The 19,297-nt window shown below is 46.5% G+C and overlaps 1 protein-coding gene across 1 annotated transcript; it reads left to right on the top strand.

Moving 5' to 3' along the window:
• Positions 1–16,880: 16,880 nt before the first annotated feature.
• Positions 16,881–18,555, top strand: LOC144167723 (uncharacterized). Its single transcript, XM_077696904.1, has 3 exons — positions 16,881–16,993; positions 17,465–17,932; positions 18,400–18,555. The coding sequence occupies exons 1-3, from the start codon at positions 16,985–16,987 to the stop codon at positions 18,403–18,405; spliced, it is 483 nt and encodes a 160-aa protein (XP_077553030.1). The 5' UTR covers positions 16,881–16,984; the 3' UTR covers positions 18,406–18,555.
• Positions 18,556–19,297: the final 742 nt, after the last annotated feature.

The following is a 19,297-nucleotide window of genomic DNA, read 5'->3' on the forward strand; positions in this document are numbered from 1 at the left end:
AATTCCGCCGCTCAACACGGCGAGCGAACGCCGGATATCACCACGCGTTAGGTTCATACGAATGCGTCGGCCAATATAGAGCAGTGGACAGTAAGGTATTAGGACGCCGCTAGTGAACGAGCCGGTGAGATGACGTTGAAACGCACTTCAGGCGCTGCCGGTAGACCTTTCGCGCTTCCGGCAAGCTTGCGGCACACAGCGTGCCTTGATAAGCAAATTTCGGCTTTAAGTGTCGGGTGGCGAACGCCCGCAACCATTCACCCACTCAGCAGGTGTCATCCTCCTCATGTTTTGTGCCACATAAAATGCCGGCTCCGGGTAGGTGGCAGCGTGCACACTTTTCACATGGCGCGTTGGTGCTAGATTTCGCTCTTCTACGTCCTGTGTCTGACATTGATCGACCTACGACCTGTCAACGCGCACGGCAGGGCTCCGTAAAAAAATTGAGGGAAGCTTGCACTCACGTCCAAAAGTTGAATGGCGAAGCTGTGGCAGGTGAGCATTTCCAGACACATATTAAAGTTTCAGTATCACTGTTTATTTGCATAGTTCCGGTGTTGGTAATCGCCGTCATATGCATCGAAGAGGTCGTCTTGTTTGCGGTGAGTGGTGGATGCAAAGTCACCCGCAGCATAGTAGACTTCCACCAGCTGAACTGGCGACGCTTGCCCTAAGTCCGCAAGTCTTGAACCGCAGCGAAGCTGCATGATTTTTTTATTCCTGAGAACTGAAGGACACATCACCCCGCATTTGTACAAATTTGAAGTTGTTGATTTACATGCTCCGTGGTTGCTTTGCATTGTGCTAGTAATATTCATCGTCATATGCATCGATATCGTCGTGTTCCTCATGCAAAGCGTTATATGCGCTTCAGCGGAGACGAACGCGCTGTAGATTCTCTTTTTTTTTTTTTGCTATAGCCACTATGCTAGCCGGGGACCCGGCGGTCGCCACGAGGTACGCGCTCACGAGCGCTCCGCATCTTCTTGGTAATTTTTCCTGCAACACCCAAGTTACGGCTTGTACAACAGCTCTGCTGTTAAAAGACATCCATCAGCGGCAGTAAACAAGCACGCTGTAGTAAAAATAGGGTAGTGTACCCCTTCTGCGCCAGAGGCGCTAAGCTGTGCATTAAAGGCATCAAAATTGCAATGTAAATCCCTCCCCTTGTTTTTTACTGCGGATGATAACTGTTTCAACTGAGTCCTAATAGGCAAAGGGCGCGATGATGTGGGGACGGGGAGCTACATGCGTGCAGTGAGAAAGAGCCAGAGCGAGAGAGAGAGGGTTCTTTAAGGTAAACTGGTGAGGTCAGCCCAAACAAGACTTGCTACGCCAATTGGGGGATGACTACAATGATCAGTGGTGAATGTCGCGCATTACGGGTACAGCAGCGAGAAGGCAATCAAGGAACAAAGAAAAGCTGCCAGACAAGTTCGGACATAATAATAAGTTTGAAAAGGAAAGCGTCAACGTAAACTCTGAATCAAAATACAAAGTAAACGGTTAAAAAAAAAAGAGCACCAACCCAAGAAAAGAAATAAACACCACAGCACGAAGGAGTACATATTTTGAGAAACTGTCAATGATCTAGAGAGATTTGTCCAGTTCAGAGTCTCGTATCAACCGGGGCAGAAGTTTTGTACCCAAGGTGCTATCAGAACTATTGTCCCAGGGCCTGAGAAAATGTAAAATTAGAGCCTTCCTCTATGCCGTGCATGAAGCACGGAGCTCGCCGCAGTTTTTCGCGCAACAGCGAATCGGGGGCAAATCCACAAGTGGGTTACAGTCTCGCGCACGACACAAGTCGGGCACAGGGGTGAATCGTCCTAACCTAGTGCATTGATCAATTATATACGCTGGATAGGTGCAGGGCTGTTCTGTGTGCCTATGAACTAATACACAATAATCACGCAACCAAGGCAAGCTGAGAGCGCTATGTGTCGTAACTGCTTACGTTTCACAATTTAGGCCAAACATAACTAACACTGTCACGTATTTGAAGTCGCTCTATAACAGCACGCAATTTCGGCTGCATCAGTCATGGATGCTTTCGCTTTTGATGTACACAGGCCCTCTCCCAAAGATGTGATCAAGCGTGCTTTCATTTAAACTTGGGCAACAAAGCAACAGAGCGATAATATCGGGGAAGTGCTTTTGACGTTCGCAGCACGCGTCGGGCTAAAGGCACGTCGTTTTAAGCTGACAACCAAACGCGTATGGGATTGAGACATTCATCCCAAAAGTTATGCTATGCTGACATGGTTAGTCTCTTTCATAATTTATACGGTTAACAAAACGCGCGGACGCTTCTTGGAGCCGTCGATATGCGAAAACCTGCATCCTGCCGTCTGTTTTTTTCTTTTTTTTTTTCGGCGATTTTAAGATGCTTGTTATTAATATTCAGCACACATGCATAATAGTTTGTCCCATCGAAAGCGTTGCGCTGCAGATTAACGCACAGGCATTCCTTCTTGTTATTTTTGTCGGAGCGATGAAACTACGGCTGAAACATACGGGCCACTGTTGAAGGAACACCATGCGCGGGCCCCGGAACTACGCGCAAAGTATACCTTGAGCCATTTGGGTGGTTCTAATAAAAGGCCTTAGGGCCCTCATATTTCAATGTAAGACCTGACATTGCACCTGAAAAATGACTTCCCTGGATTGTGTTTGTGAACAGTAGTGAAGCCGACTTTAAAGGGGCCCCACAAGGCACATAGGGTCTTACGGAGTGTTAAGGGGGTATTAAAAAGAAGGCCTATAGGGCTTTCAAAATTTGATATAACAGCTTGTCGTACCTGCAGAGAGAGAGAGAGAGAGAGAGAGAGAGAGAGAGAGAGAGAGAGAGAGAACGAGAGAGAGGGGGAGGGGAAGAGGGAGAGGGAGAAAACGATGTTTAATGGAGCTGGCGGTGTGTCCCTGCAGAAATGTCGTCGTAGCATAGCATTAAAGCCAAACCTGAAGGATACTGCTGCATATATCTGACAAACCCACTACACAGGTACCTAGTCGTTCTTAAAATTGGTTTTACCGAAATAATTTTGTGCAAATTGCGGTTAAACCTCGAGACATTAAATGAGCCACGTGAGAAAACCTAAGACAATCCCATGGCTCAGGCTTAACACAACTAAATTGATTGACCAATTCCTGTAGCCAACACTAAAATTTTAAGAGAATGGCTATGTCGAGCGCACGATTTGACTAAGGATTTCTGCGCTGCGTCATCACGCAATAGAAGCATGGTGTTCTGCATTGCTCAATTCAACAGCGCCGATAACATTTTTGAGTCAAATGATATGCACATTTCTGTCATTCGCCGAATTTGCTTTGTTCGGGGCATGGACTGGTCCCTAGAGTGTATTGCGGTAAAGCCTTAGAGTGCACTTTGAGTAAGTGCGATGGGTGCCGCCAAAATACTAAGGCACTATACGAGAATTCCCTATAGGAGTTTCATGGCACTATGCGAGAATTCCCTATAGGAGTTGGTTTTTACTGGGAATCAGTATATGTTACCCCCCCCCCCCCCCCCCGGTTTTTGTTGCGGGGAAGTGGAGTTACTTGGATTAAGGACAGCTTGGATTAAAGGTGATAAATGCAGGTTGTAAGCTTATATTCTCCATGAACCCTGCCATGAAGGAAATAAGTTTGCAAATGTAGCCATCCTTTGTTGTGGCTTTCAGGGGAATCCGTGCTGAATATTGTCGGAACAAATTCATTGATTGTGCGGCTGTGATGCAGTGAAAACGAAGTACACGGGTGGCGCGATACAGCAGCGTGGTGGAGCAAGTTTGGATTTGTCCGTAGAGACGTTTATACCTCCTCCTCACTTCTTACTACAGGTATTATTGGCACGCTGAAATCTGCTTGTAGAAATATTATTTGTGGCTGCACTCTGCAGTTTAACTTATTTAATTCGTAATATGACTATTAACGGGCTCAAGGTCCGTCCGTAGAACCTGTAATCGGATACAGAGGAGAAAACTTAATGCGCCGTTCGCGGCCGCAGAATTAACTACTGCAATTACGTCACACTTCTTTTCAATTAGTTTTCTTGCTATCTCCGCTTTCGAAACGTTGAGTTTTACCAATTTCATGGTTAATATAAATTTATTACGTCTTCATGCACAGGTTATGCGGCTTAAACATGTTGGTGATTCCCTGAACTTTGCCACGCGGAATAACGGGTACCTCGTCTTGGCAAAATAAACAGATGAGATAAATGGTGCAGATGCGTGCTTGAAAACCAAAATGTGAACTAAGCAGGTAAAGAGAAAGGGAACAGCACCAGCGCTTTGTTAAAGCAACAAGCGCTGGTGTCTCGGTCCTTGGCTAGATTCGTACTTCAGTTTTCAAGTATGTATATCGTCTTATCCAGCGTTAACAAATAAGTAGAGAGAGAGAGAGAGAGAGAGAGAGAGAGAGAGAGTGAGAGAGAGAGAGAGAGAGAGAGAGAGAGAGAGAGAGAGAGAGAGAGAGAGAGAGAGAGAGAGAGAGAGAGAGAGAGAGGGGGGGAGGGAGGGAGGGAGGGAGGGAGGGAGGGAGGGAGGGAGGGAGGGAGGGAGGGAGGGAGGGAGGGAGAAGTCAGGAGGAGTCCGGAGGAGAGACGGGAGGAAGGGATAGTTTTCGGGGAAGCGGCACTTTTGAACCACCATTTCATGTTAATAAACGGGCGCAAATCCGTAAAAAAGCACCTCATGACCTCCGCATACTACACTGTAATATGGTAACGTGATTAGATAGCGTTTGCTGCTCGATTCAGTGTTCTCTTGCAACGGAAAGCACCGGTTCACGGACAGGTGGTACGGATAACCTTGCTCTGTTTTTAGAAAATTCCGAATTTTTCAGCGAGGGCTTTAAGCACCTTATGGGGCATTTAATGCGTGCTTGGGAATTAATGGAAAACACCTTTGGGCCATTTATGCTCTGTAAAAGCAAAGGAATGCAGGGAAACAAGAGCCGATCTGGCGGCGAGGAACCAGCAGGCCATACGAGCGGGCGTCAGGGTGGGGCGCTCGGTGATTGTACAGATAAAAGAGACACAGGCAAAAGCAACTAAAGGGTAATAAGAAACAGAATATTCAACATGTTGAAAGCCAAACCAAAAGGCTCTTGATTAACTGCTCTAAGTATATTCTGCGATGCAAAGCCGATATAGAAATTACTCCTTGGCGTATAGGTGTAGGCTGCATTGGAATAATGGTTCACGTAATGGTATCTGAGAAATGATAAGTTCTTTGCTCTTGTTAATTTCTGTGAATGATTAAGTTTCAGCAAGCTTCAAGTCCTGTTCCAGCCCGACTGCTACCGTCACCGACAGCTCCGGAACAGTGTTGTAACGTACTTTGTGAAACGGAACGGGGAGAAATGCATAACAGATTTTTAAAGCGAAGCTTTCTGTGTTTTACTGGTGGCGTTTGATGTCACACCAAAACGCACTGCAGAAAAGCCAACTTCTCACAATCGGTTTTACAAAACGATTATGATGATAAGTGAAGGCACATAAAGCGCCGCGGCCGCTTTTCTGATGGAGGCGAAAAGCAAAAAACGCCCGTGTGTACGAAATTTATGCGCACGTTTAACATTCCCAGGTGATCAAAATTAATCCCGAGCCGGCGCGCAACATCGCCGACGTTGCGTCGGCGCGTCAAGCCCTACAATCTATCAGTCGACATAAAGCGCCTAAAGAAAAAAAAATCTCTTCCAGTGGTAGGGACCGAACCTGGGTTCCTTTCATTACGAAGCCGACGTCTATCCGATTTCGCCATTCCCATTTTTTCTATTGCATGGGAGAATACGCTCAAACATAGCGACAATACGACGGCACTACATATCCAAGTGTACAAGACAGTACACTAAAATTGAGGCCCATAAATACGGCAAAATTCAGGCAAGCGCATACAAGCATTCAAAAGAGCGACCAATCGAAAGAATTGGTTGGTCGAAAGAATTATACACATTATGTACAGTTCTTCGAAAAAACGACTTTCTTGATCTAGGTGACTCAGCATGCCTATCGCATAATCGACATCGCCTCAGACTGTACAGACAAATTAAAACAAACATCTCATAGGGTGGCTGGTCGAAGCAGTATAGATTTTGGAGTTTAACTTTTGGGAGAAAGCTCTGTTTTTTTTAATTATCTTTTACTTAACCATAGAACAATGGCAAGCTCCTGCTGACCTAAAGGGCCATCTTGAATCTTGAATCTTTGCCTGGGGAAATTGGCCACTACGCGCTGAAAAGTGGTCTCTTTAGGGCAGTCTGAGATGAGCCTGACAACCTCTCAAGACGCCATTAATGACTGAAGGAGCGAAGGCGTGCCAGCCAGCTATCCCTTTCCTATAATCCCTAACCCCCCTTGGGCTGCGAGTCTTCTTGTTAATAAAGACAATCAGTCAGTCAATCAATCTTAAGAAGGGGGCTTTGATTTTTGAATAGCGCTGTCAAGTACTTCCTGAAGTGGAAATGGAAGAAAGGAATAACACCTGCTGCGTCATAAAAAAATTTACATTTCTTTATTTTTCTTATGCAGGACCTGGGCCAAGTGAGTGAGTGAGTGAGTGAGTGAGTGAGTGAGTGAGTGAGTGAGTGAGTGAGTGAGTGAGTGAGTGAGTGAGTGAGTGAGTGAGTGAGTGAGTGAGTGAGTGAGTGAGTGAGTGAGTGAGTGAGCGAGCGAGCCAGTCCGCGAGTGACTGAATGGGTTAGGGAGGGATGTAGGCAAGCAAACATGCGACCACATGTATTACAGTTCCCTGAGAATTTTTTACTCAAGGCGCTAGAACATCTAGCTATGAACAATCTTTCAAAGTCGCTGGAGCGGTACTGCCAGTGGCTGCCACGTAAAAGCATTACACTGCGTCCTTAAACCTTGAAAATGAACTTCAAGGTTACGGAGTCGATGAACTACCCGGCTCAAAAGGGTGAACGTAACTGAACGCCTTTAAACCGAAAGACGAGGTTCTAATCCTTGTCTCGAAGCTCAAGGTTCACGACCTAGAAATGACGTCGACTGTAATTAGCCCTGGCAGCTGCGGAAAAAAAGAGCGTTATTTTCGCTTACGTTTCATTCTTTCTTGAAATAATGATGGGGTCATGCGCTCATTGATCTCTTTTGCAAGCGTTTTCTCAGTGATTTGAGATTGCGAAGCTTTGGAAGAAACCCTTTAACTGGCGCTTATAACCTCATCAACCACGCTGAAGCTCTTTGTGAATAATAGAGAACCTAGCGTGCTCTTTGCCTATGGTGAATGCGAGGGAAGAACTTTTTAATTCCCGTCAACCTAGCGCACTTGCCTGCTTCCAGTTATAACGTGACTTGCGTGAGAGTGGCTTGGTCAGAGCCATTTTAATGCTCAAATAAAAAGTAAGCAGACACTGCAATATCTGGCCATGACCTTCCTGCGTAAAACAACGATCGAAACTGTACCCTTCATTAGGGAAACTCACGGCAAATTCATTTTAAGCTTTCGCCTAAAGGCAGGTTACGGGACCACCTAAGCTGTCTCTCACGATGTGCGAATGCGTGGCCATCACTTCTCATCTAGTTCTGAAAGCATATGTGTGAGTGGGTATGTCGACGCCGCTGTCAACGCGTGTATTGCTGAATCAGTCATGCTGCTGTCATCGCCAACTGTGATATACACTAGAGTGGGTATGAGAAAATTGCCGGTTGGTATTTCAACGTTGCAGACAAATCGGAAATATTGGAATCGGCCATAAGCTTCCGATAGCCGTTGTCATCGTGATTGAATATCAGGTTTAACGCGCCTACGCTGCGCAGGAGATGAGGCGTGCCGTAGTGGAGGGCTCCTGTTGAATTTTGACCACTGGAAACCCTTACATGCGCTGAAATCTAGAACACACCGGCGTTTTCGCTTTTCGCCTACATCAGAACAGCGGCCGCGTTGTCATCGTGGCAGGCCTACATTACGGGACGTTACGCTTCAAGCGTAACCTTAGAGCTAACTTCAGGCCGTCACATGGCCGAATGGGCGTCAGACCGAAACATACCCCCGATCTCAATCAATGATTAATTTTGGTGAGCGGTTCATGGCTACTCGAACCCTACGGGAATTTCGATAAGAGATGTCCCGCTGCATGCAGCCAATGTGAATTTTGATGACAAGTTCTGGCCACGGGGATCTGGGGACGCTGCTATTTTCCCCAAATGTGCCGAGTAACGCGTGGGTGATGCTCACACATAAATAGGGAAGCTTAAGTTCCAAGCCTGCAATTCATGATGGTCAAGCGACGATATTTCTGCGATACTGCGTCGTTTTTTAACGGGAAATCATTATCATTGTTCCTTTAATTTAGTTACAAAATGCTTACTCCTTTAAAATATTAGCTTAATCTGTTTTTTGTTCTTGCTTGTCTTTGAGATATGAAAATTGAAGTTTGATGTGCGTGCGACATGCGCAATCAATTTTACGAACATAGGCTTCTTCAGCCACTTTTAAAAGCGGAAGTTCTACTACACGACAAATTTCAAGGTATTTCATCGCATCGCAAGTGACCTTCAGCCTCCGAACGCATGCTGCGCATATTTTTTTTTTTTCTTGCTTCGCTCCCTTGTAGCCTCGCCGCTGTGGTATTAGGTGACTCGGCCAGGGTTGAAATGCTGTTTTGCCTGCGCTTGATCACTAAACGAAGGCTGGGCCGCCCGTGGGCGCACTTAAGTGCAGGCGAACCACGTGACTGGGTGAGGGCTTAATCGCTGCTTCGACGGCGCTTGGTCCCTCATTCTCCCCATCAATGGGGCGCTGTCTGTGCTGTCTGTGCGGGCCCCTCAACGCAAACGAAAGGATGAATCCAATCATCCATTAGATATAGCTAGACGTCGGGATGCTAAATCTCCAGAAAAGACCAACTTTTGCGAAACACTGTGTGCATAGTCGATGCTTTTGCTAATTATAACTCGATTTAGAAGTGTCAACCCTTATTCATTTTTGTCATTTATTATGTAATTGTTTGTTTGTCCATTTGTAATATAAAAAATTCTGAGTTCAACTGCAAGAGGTTCTAAAATATTTAAAATAAAAAAAATTCTATAACATTTCTCGTCGCATAGATAGGTGTTTATTATTTTTTTTTTTTTTCATTATCCACTCCGTCATAAGGGAACGTTAACAGCGCGCACTGCCTGTATCACTGTGTTTACGAAGTTCATAAAATGTTATGTGAATGATTTATGTTTGCCTCGCGGGTAGCGGGTCACTTACTGTCTGGTGAACTTTTGTAGGGCCGCAGTAAGCTTTTCTTTCACAGGCTTCTTCACAAAGTACGCCCTAATTGCTTCAGGTTATGTTTGCCACTTCCGACAATAACCATGACCGCTGGTGGCATGACCATACTATGTGATGGAGATCCATCCTGTGTGTACATAGTTTGCAATTGGTTGCTGTATAGCCCCGGGTAGCAGCGGCTTTAAGAAATGGCAGGACAATTTATTGTGTAGTTAAAATCCTTCACCGATGACCGGGGTAAAACTAATCGTATGTACCAGAATAAGGAAGGAATATGGCAATGTGGATGTCGTGTCATTATTCTCTTCGGGTCGCATATGAGTGCTCATAACAAGTACACAAATATGGTGATGCTCATTATTATGGATGGAAGTGTTGAGGAGTTTCCTTAAATAACAACCGTTATATAGTGTTTGCTGGCTTTTTTTTTTTTGGGGGGGGGGGGAAGCTGCAAATTTTTCCGAGTAAACGCTGTTGGACTTGGATGTGTTGCGTCCTTGTTGGATGTGTTACGCAGTGAGAAAACGTCATCACAAACTATCGGAAAAGGTTTCTTTTTTTTTCATTTTTTACTGTTCCACATTATTTCACATGGCGCTCATGGCGTACAGCAATAACCGACCCTAAAAACCAGAAAAAATCTTTCGTTACCGAGTTTCGTAAATCAATCAGTAATAGGAAGTATTTTGCCTTCAATCGTTTTATTTTCTTAATTCCACAACTGTTCAGGCCTTCCCTCTTGCCATCTAGCACTTAGGCTGCATTTACAGGTCAAAGTCAGAGATAAAGATTCGTGATCCCCAATAGTGTGCCACGTGCACTTAAAATGACGGGGCTCCCGCTGAGCCATGTCCGAAGGACGGCCATCGCGGAAACTCGAGAAGGGACTGACCGCAGGGGCGCAATAGCACAAAAGGTTGCAACCGGCCGGTACTGCTGCGACACAGAGAGCAAGGTATTTCGCGCGTTGGGGAATGCAAGTCGTGCATTCGTAAGCGTAACTGCGGCAGCTTCTCGGCAGAATTGAGCTCATGTCCCGTTACTGATTCTGATTCTGGCTTGTCTCGGTTTCACGCTATTCCTGCCCTACATGTTCTCAAAGTGGATCATACATGCAGAGGGCGACTGCCGAAAGCATGATGGGACACCTTATCACGTAAAGAAGTTCCGTAGCAGCTTACGAACAGATTAAAATCAATGAATAATGTCAATCGATCAATCAACTAGCGTATCTTTAATTCCGACATTCCGAGTACAGGATATAACCGCAGACGGAGATTGACCGAGGTTTGATTAAGTGGCTAGACGGATAAATAATTTCAGTGCATCGAGCCACCTTCTATGGACCTGCCCTGCCCTGCAAACATCTCGCCTGCAACACCTCCGAGGCACAGGGCTCCATCCTGGGAGACCCCCTGATCTACAGCGGTGGATCTACAGCCCTCAGTACCGGTCTCTGCTTACGTTTCTGCGTGACACAAATGTGATGTTGTATATATAACTGTTATGCCGTAAGGCAAACCCTCGCAAAAAAAAAAGAAAAAAGATTATATTGTGGAAATAAATAAATAAATAAATAAATAAATAAAAAAAACTTCCCGGACCTTTTTGTGTCATTCACAGCTTTTTGATCTCAGGATCAAACGCGTGCATGAATCCACGCCACAGTTCGTCTACAGGTACGTATATACGCCATCATCACCGTTAACATATGTTCCTTGTCTCTAATACCTTTTTCACTGCAGTGGTCAGTTCCAAACCTATCAGCAGTGTCAGTGTTCTGTAGGACAGCCTTATGAATACACCGTCAACATTAGGTTTGAGCTTCGTGATCATTGCTAAGTACAATCGAGATTGTAAGATTGAGGCGCGAGAAGAAAGGGGTGCGTACGCACAGGCCAGGCGTGTGTGCACGCGTAGAGGCGTGCTAGGCACTTACACTCTTTACATATAGCGTTGTAGCGCTAAAAGCGTAAAACACTAAGGTTAGACGCAGCAACTACAACACATTATGAAACACCGCGAGCGCTAAAGTGTATCGGGCTACCATAATATGTCGCATGTTGCTTAGTTACACGTTACTGACGAATGTAGGCCAGGCTTTCTTCCGTGCAGTTTGTTATTCGAGAGGAAAAACTGCGGGAATTGTTCGCCCACCTCCCGGTAACTCTAATCTTTGAACGCTGCCGTCTAGATTGTGCGAATGGCAGGTTTTCTAAAAACAGATCTCACACGCAACTCACTAAACGACAAAGCTAATCCTGAAGAAGTAAAAGCGGCCAGTACCAAGCCCTTTGTTCTAGATTGCTTAATATATTAGGCGCCTACCGAACTTGCCTTCAAGCTATTTTTTTCTGGTACGTACGTCCCATGCTAGTTTTCGCTTGCCATTTTGTCACGAGCATTTTCTGGCTTTATAGTCCCCCTATTCAGTTTAGAGGCACTTGACTCAAGACTTATGCAACACCACTGAATACAATTTTCTACGAGGCCTTACCTCCTAGACTTGTGCGCTCTGATTTCATTCACTGAGCAAAATTGGTTTCAACTAACCTTTTCATTTTTTCAATAAACGATCGTCCCACCCGTGGCCTCATGCGTGATTGAGTCCCTCGAACAATGCATTAACTACTCTTAACCGAGAAAGCAGAACCCCGGAGAGGAGAGGGCACACCAGAAACAGTCTATGAAAGCGTAACTAAAGATCACACTAATGCTCGGCAACGGGTGAAGCGAGGAATCGATTTTTCCGTCCCAGTCTGGCAAAAAAGAACAAGATCGGAATTAAAATCTGAGAACGCATATCCTGCCAGGGCACAGGCTCCCGACCGGCTGTGGGGTCACGGTATAGACTGGAATGTCGGCATCGATACAGCTTGGAACGAGCGTCGAGAAGGTGAAGAATCCGGCCAGATGTCAAGACGACGGCTCGGAGAGGCGCGATAATGACAAACCGTCCATTTGTAACCCCGATCTGTGCTGGGAATCCGTCACTGACAGACCAGCGCTAAGGCATTATTTTTTTTTTAATTTGCTGGAGTGTTGGTTCGCTCTTTCCGGTGGGAGCGCCAGCCCGGGCGGCGAGATTGGCTCGCTGTGTCTTATTTCAATTCTCTAGTTCACTCTTGCCCGAGACAACTGCGCAGCCATTCTTCATCATTTGGGGTCACCGAATAATCTAACAGCACCGTGCCCTGCCTGTCAGACGATCGTAAGGACATATGATCGCTAGAAGAAAATTTCTGAGCTCCTCCATTAAAAAAACTACCATAAAGTATTCACCCCTTGAAATATAGTACTACAAGTTACTTCGGTCCTACTTTTAGTTTATTTTTTCACATGCTTCACAAAATTTCAATGTGGACTAAATGAGCAAATCCGTCTGTTCGTCTGTAACGTTGGATGCGTCGCAGTTTCACCGCAAATGAAAACGATATTAAAGAGACGCTGGGCCTTCATACTTTGATGTCACAATCGGTATATGCTTCTTTGAGGTGTCGTCCTAGCAATACACACGGGTATAATTCTGAAGCCAACTTCCAGTGATTTTGGTGCAAAGCGTTGTATAAGGATATGTAGGGTTTTATGGAAGTATTTAATACAAGTTCCTAGAGCATTCATATTGAAATATCAGGCTCCTTATATTTCCCTTAAAGAATGTCTTCCCAGCATTGTGCCGGTGTATAGTAGTGAACCCAACTTTAAAGGGGCTGTGTAGCTTTGTATACGGATGCGTGACATTTTATCGATGTAGTCAATATAGGGCCCTACGGCCTTCATATTGTCGTATAAGACTCATTATATTGCTAATTAACCATAAAGATGCTCCTTATCCAGCCTCTTATAGATATAGATGGGGTGTTATTTGTGTATTAATGAAAAACATTTAGTAGTAATCGCTTACTTTCGCATCAGAAAGGATATGTGGCATTACAAAAAATGTCGTAACTGAAATGCATGTTCACGCTTTAGTGAAGCAGATTTCACAGGGATCGGCTTGCGTGTCTTAAATTGCCGCAGCATTAGAGCTCCCACGTGTCGCAGAGGGTTGCAAACAAGCGTCACTCGCCACTGCACGGAAATTAAAAGTGGCGTACGTTGCATTTCCTGGCGCATCCACTTCGTTCTCTTTTCTTCGAGAAATCCTTTGTTTAACGTAGAGATGTCGTTCCCAGCCTGAATCATGACAGACGTACAGAAGTTCTGTCTCTGCTGAAATAACGACGGGAGTTAGAGCCAAGCTTCCCATTTGTCTTGTATTGCATAGCGCACCCGTCGCTACAGCTGCGTACTTCGAGTGACGCAAGCATGTCCATGATTACAACTGCACTGGGCACTGGCTCGCTCGGTGACACCAGCATGACACCGTCGCTGTCTTTCTTTTTGTTAGCTAGAGAACGTGAGAGAGAGAGAGAGAGAGAGAGAGAGAGAGAGAGAGAGAGAGAGAGAGAGAGAGAGAGAGAGAGAGAGAGAGAGAGAGAGAGAGAGAGAGAGAGAGAGAGAGAGAGAGAGAGAGAGAGAGAGAGAGGAGCCGGCGAAGAGGATCACGAATCACCCTGACTAAACATGTAGAGTGTAATACGAATGAAAAGAAAGGTAACGTGTGTGAAATATTCGCGTGGAGAGAGAATGAAGAATTTCGCACAACAAACGACCATTGTTCATTCGAATCACCGTGTAACGCTGTCACAAATACCACCGTAATTCAACATACGCAGCAACGTGGGCACTCACGCGCAAGCGCTCCAGCGAATATACAAACGTTTGCAAACAAGGGTCTCCGCTATACTGCAAGATGATTTTAAAAAAAAGCGATGCAAGTTTACCTTGAGTTGCTCGGCCACCTCCAGCAGCGTGTCACCCTCTGGGCGGCTTCCTTCCACTCTGCGTTCAGAGACAGCTGAACTGCGCATTCGGAACCCCTCATTACAGTGCAATAGGCAATCGCCATCGCTATTAAGCGCCAACGTTATTATTCCTCACACACACACGCTGGTGCTAACTTCCTGCAGGGAGGCATTCCGTAGCGCCACCGGCCCCTGTGTACTCACCCGTCAATCGGCGTCATATAAGCCAGCTTTCGGCGAACTGGGAACATAATCAACCGACCGCTTCAGTTTTGTAATTCAGACGGATATTTGCGCCTTCGCGCTCCGTATTCGGGGGCTGGAAGCTTTCGCGTTACTGCGCTCAAGGGGTAATGTGAGTCGCTGACAGGCGACCGGCGATGAAATCGGCTCTGTGTGCGAGGTGCGTGGTAAAGCAGGCATTGTTCTCCCCCCCAACGCTTCTCAATCTTTCAAAGTTGACGTCCGCTCCGCGTTTTGAAAGAGGAGCAATTTCCCGCCGCCTGCGTTGCTCAACGTATGGATTGAGAGGCCTCGGTCAATCGTCGGCTTTTCTGTACCTGCGCGAGAGTATAACGGCGAAGCGCCATGGCTCTTTTGTCACGAAGCACTAAGGCGATGCTCCGGATGGATTGGCAGGTAACATAGAGGTTATCAGACAAGCGGTCTTTCGCCACGTTGCTGGAGCGACTAAGGCCCCTCTGCAACATTTAAATGGCAGAAGCGATGTCTGTTGTGTCCACAGCTTGCTCTAGCTGATCAAGATGGAAAGTGGGAAGCAATAGATGAGCCTGTGTCCCGCCATAAAGGTCATTGGAGATGATGAGTCGGTAATTTTAAAGGTCAGAATAATTGTAAAAAGGGGAACCTTTTGACCTCATTCTGTGAAATTTTAGAGCGCGATACAGAAAGTACTTTATGGTCGTGGGCGTACAGAGATCCGTTGGTACAGATAAAAATTCGGAAGGAACAGGGGACATGTTTTAGAATAACGGCGGACGTATACACCGCGCTGTCAGAGGGTGCCTTTGTTTTACGTCCCTTCTTTAGCCTTTTCGGCCCTGGTGGTGTCAATTGACGCCATCACCTAAAAGTTCCTCTAGCACATAGAGAACAAAACCAAAACTCCTATTTTTCTAGGGAATTGTTTTTCAATGATGCCTGTTCCGATAGATATTACTGTCGATTCCTTTTAGCAGAGCTGGACGCTACGAATGAGAAGAAGCTCCGGTGAAGATGATATTACGACAGTAAGGCTGAAAAAAATGGCGGTCCGAGTTTTATTCCCACGCTTGTAAATCTCTAAATACGTGCACTACGAAGCGCATTTCTTGTTTGTAGGTTCGTGTAGTCATAAGGTTTAGGAAAATATGCAACAGTGGTGTTGATTTTAATTTTTTAATTTTTTAAGTTACCAGATGTCCCAATTAATTGCCTCATAAATAAATCCGTTATTATTTCTATTTCCAGCTCTTTTTTTGTTTGTGGGCTTATGGGACCCTAAAATTTAGGAAAACGCACAGAAAACATTGTTTTGCTTGAAATAGAACATCAGGGTTAAAGGGGTTAGCGTTGCTTCTTCCCATTGTCAGAACGTATTTTTTAGACTGTTATGTCCAAAATAAATGCGGAACGTGATTTTAATGTTTATGTGCATGTGTCTAATCTATGCTAGACCGAATTTTTCGCGTTTTGTAACTGTGCTCTAATACTGTGCGGAAACATAGTACTGGATCGTCTGGGAAGGATCGCCGCGGGGAACGACGATGCGGAAAAGAACGAGATTCATGTGGAAACAGTACGCATATGCAAATGATTTAAACACTTGCTTGACGCCTACGCGAGCCCTCTGTGTTGAGTGGAAGAAACAGTGTAAGAAACGCCGAAAAAAATAGGTCACTCACGATTCAAACATCAAAAATATCATACCGCGTTTACGGAAGCACCGCGTCTTTGTGTAAACAGCGCACGAAAGCAACGTTTCAGGGTGCAACCCCGCTTCATTCGTTCCAACAGGAGATAATGGGTAAGTCTAACGACGGCCATCAACAAAGCCCAGAAAATTTCCGTACGTTGATCGCGGACGACATCATCAAGCCTCCGCCAAGGGCCGCCCATACAAACACGCATAGGTTAGATGATCTCGTCGTTCATCTCAGCCGTCGACAAGGAGGGAAGGGCCGGGTTAGACGATAACGAGAGGATCTCCGTTGCTCCCTTCGGCGTCAAGAGCAGTGCAAGTTCCCGACATGCTTCATCGGCAGCCCGCCGCGAGACGGAAATATCGCAAGGCCGTCTCGTAAGCGAAATATCCGGGGCAAGGGGGAGCTCGGCGCGCCATTACTAGTGTTCGGACCGCTTTCGGCCAGGCCTCGGGGCTCGCGAGCAGCCGAAATCAGCGCCGCTCGTACGCGCGTGGTCGCGCCCGAGCGTTTGGGAACAAGGTGGCGGCCGGGGTACCACCCAAAATACGGAATGGCTGTACCGGCCGGCCGGCCCTGGCGTGGATCGAGGTGCCGATAGGAGTCCGCCTTTTGTGCGACCTGTCCCGATGCTGTCCTGCGCGCGCGCGCAACAAAGACCCGTGTGGGACGCGCGATACGAGAGGGAAATGCCCGGTGCAAGTAAACTGAGACAAAAGCGGAAAGAAGAGAGAGTTGCCGACCCACAACCGCGAGGCACGAGCCTTTTGGACAGACGCGTGCCCCAGACTTCGCAGAGTGCTCGCAAGCGTTGTTGTTTTTTCCCCCACCTCTCCCCGCTCCTTGCTTGCCTGCCACGACGGTCGCTGCGGGCCCAATTCGAGGGGTGCTCCCCCGGTATAAAAGCGCTCGCCGGACTGTCCGAAGTCACTCTCTCGGTCTGTCCCCGAACGAGCTAGCAACAAACATGTTCGCCGTGAGTAGCAGTGAAACATCACCGTCCTCTGTGCATCGGTTATTCGACTAGCGTCCAGGCTGTCTCTGGTGTGAACGTTCAGAGGCGCCGACGGGGCAACGCACCGAGCTCGTGGTCGCAAAAAAATACGCGACGTTGGCTATCGGCGTGGTGCACCGAATAGAATGATGATAAGCACGCCTAATATCCCGCTTAGACTTTATAATTGAGTATTTTCTTTTTTGCAGAATGGCGATAAGCATGCCTGATATCCAGTTTAGACTTTATAATTGAGTTTTTTCTGTTGTTACCCTTCACCTGAGCGCAAAATATTTTTTTGTAAATTGTAGCTCCGCCAGATTCTAGCTTCAAAACTGCTCCACGTGGTCAATCAATAAGCAGTTAACCATATCTCATCCGTTAGTCTGCAAAGTCAAGATACCCTATAGATGAGATGCGTGTGTTAACGCCAGCTTCCAACAACGAACGCAGGTCCGTGCCCTCCTCCTCCTGGCTCTGGCCTACTACGCCCATGCTGGCGCTGTGACCGCTGTCCACTCCAGCTACGCCACCCACGTCAACCACGGCCACGGCTATGGCGGATATGGCCGCGGCTACGGCGGATACGGCGGATACGGCGGATACGGCTATGGTGGATACGGCCATGGCGGACTCGGCTATGGCGGATTCGGCTATGGTGGTCACGGCTACGGACACGCCGTCGCTGCTCCCGTTGTCGCCAAGGTTGCCGCCGCCCCCGTCGTCGCTGTCGGACACGGCTACGGCTACGGCCACGGTCTTGGCTTCGGTGGCTTCGGCTATGGCGGTTATGGCGGTTATGGCGGTTACGGCCACGGATATGGTCTCGGCCACAGCGTCGGCTTCGCCAAGGTTGCCGCTGCCCCCGTCGTTGCTGTCGGACACGGCTACGGCCACGGCTACGGCCATGGCTATGGCTACGTGAGTATCTGTTGTGTGCTCTCTGTTTGATATTTAGAAACAGCGCATATACATGTGCTTTCACACTACTGAGGGGTTTGTATTTTTAATTAATAATTCAAGAAACACTTATAACGAAAGTTTAGAAGATGTCATAACCCACGGAGCAACTACTGTTGCTCTATATTAATGTCTCTGATTGAACGAAGCAAAAGTTCCATCCAGCTTTTATCACCTGTTCCTTTCATTTGATAACACTCTGTCAGAGTTTCTGGAATTTTTATCTTCTGTAAGTGGAAACTCGAAGATATCTATTGTATCATGAAAGCCTAGTAACTCAAACAATTCAATGATAAAAAAATATTACCGAGGAATGGTTGAAGAACTCTTTCATAACCAGGAACGCAGCCTCAGTGAAAAGGGATATCACTAAAACAACCATTTAACCTGCACTCTCATTTTTTGCTCGTCTTCTTCTTCTCTTCCAGCATTAAGCTCTTCAATTCAAGGACCTCGAGAGTCTTCTAGGAACAAGTTATTTATGCACCTAAAACATCAGCGCCACCGAGCCTTTGGCAACATGGCCGGGCGGAGCGGACTGAACTGTTGTACAAAAATTTCAAATAAACACACACCACACGGCATTTCTGGAAGTTTCTGAAAGCTTTCTGCGCTTTGACGAGCCGGCTCGTAGCCAGGCCCGAAGCCCACAGAGCTTTGTATATCGGTTGTCTGATGACCGCGAATTCCATAAAAGTCGCACAGGCTGCTAATTTAAATGCAGCTGATTTCTGGCACATAAGAGAAACACTCTTCAATGATCATTCCAGAGGCTGATGCAAATGGCCGATATTTCAAATAATGGCGGGCTTTTTATTGAAGGGTACAAGTTCTTGAAGCATTACTTGCATGTTCGATAAGAAAAAATGGCGCTATTTAGTTTGGGAACGCCTGGAGTTTCAACCGCTGCTCAATCCTGTTGAAGGAGCGTAATTAGGAGCGATATCACGATTCCAAGTCTCATGAGTACTGCAAGCGCTTAATCGCACACCTTCTTCCTTACGGGAACAACGACGCTTTATAGTAATCTCCACGAATGGCGGCGTTTCAGCTCCCTTACAACTGACACAGAGTAACACGGGAACACAAGAATGAGCAATGGCGTTTCATCCCACTCTCTACTTGTCTGAAAAACACAGATTCAACACCGCAAGATTAACAGAGGAGCTTCATTCACCTCACAGTCAACCGCATGATGGAGATACAATGGTGGGCGTGTAATTTGTTGGATAACCTCGAAATTTCCGGAAGCGGTGTTTATTGTAACTAAATGTACGCTTACCGGTGAAGTATGTAGGTTTGGGCGTGCAACAGCGAGACCTCTAA

The sequence above is a fragment of the Haemaphysalis longicornis genome, unplaced genomic scaffold (assembly GCF_048455015.1).
Source record: "Haemaphysalis longicornis isolate Haplotype H1 unplaced genomic scaffold, Haemaphysalis longicornis Haplotype H1 scaffold_2, whole genome shotgun sequence".
Lineage (NCBI taxonomy): Eukaryota > Metazoa > Arthropoda > Arachnida > Ixodida > Ixodidae > Haemaphysalis > Haemaphysalis longicornis.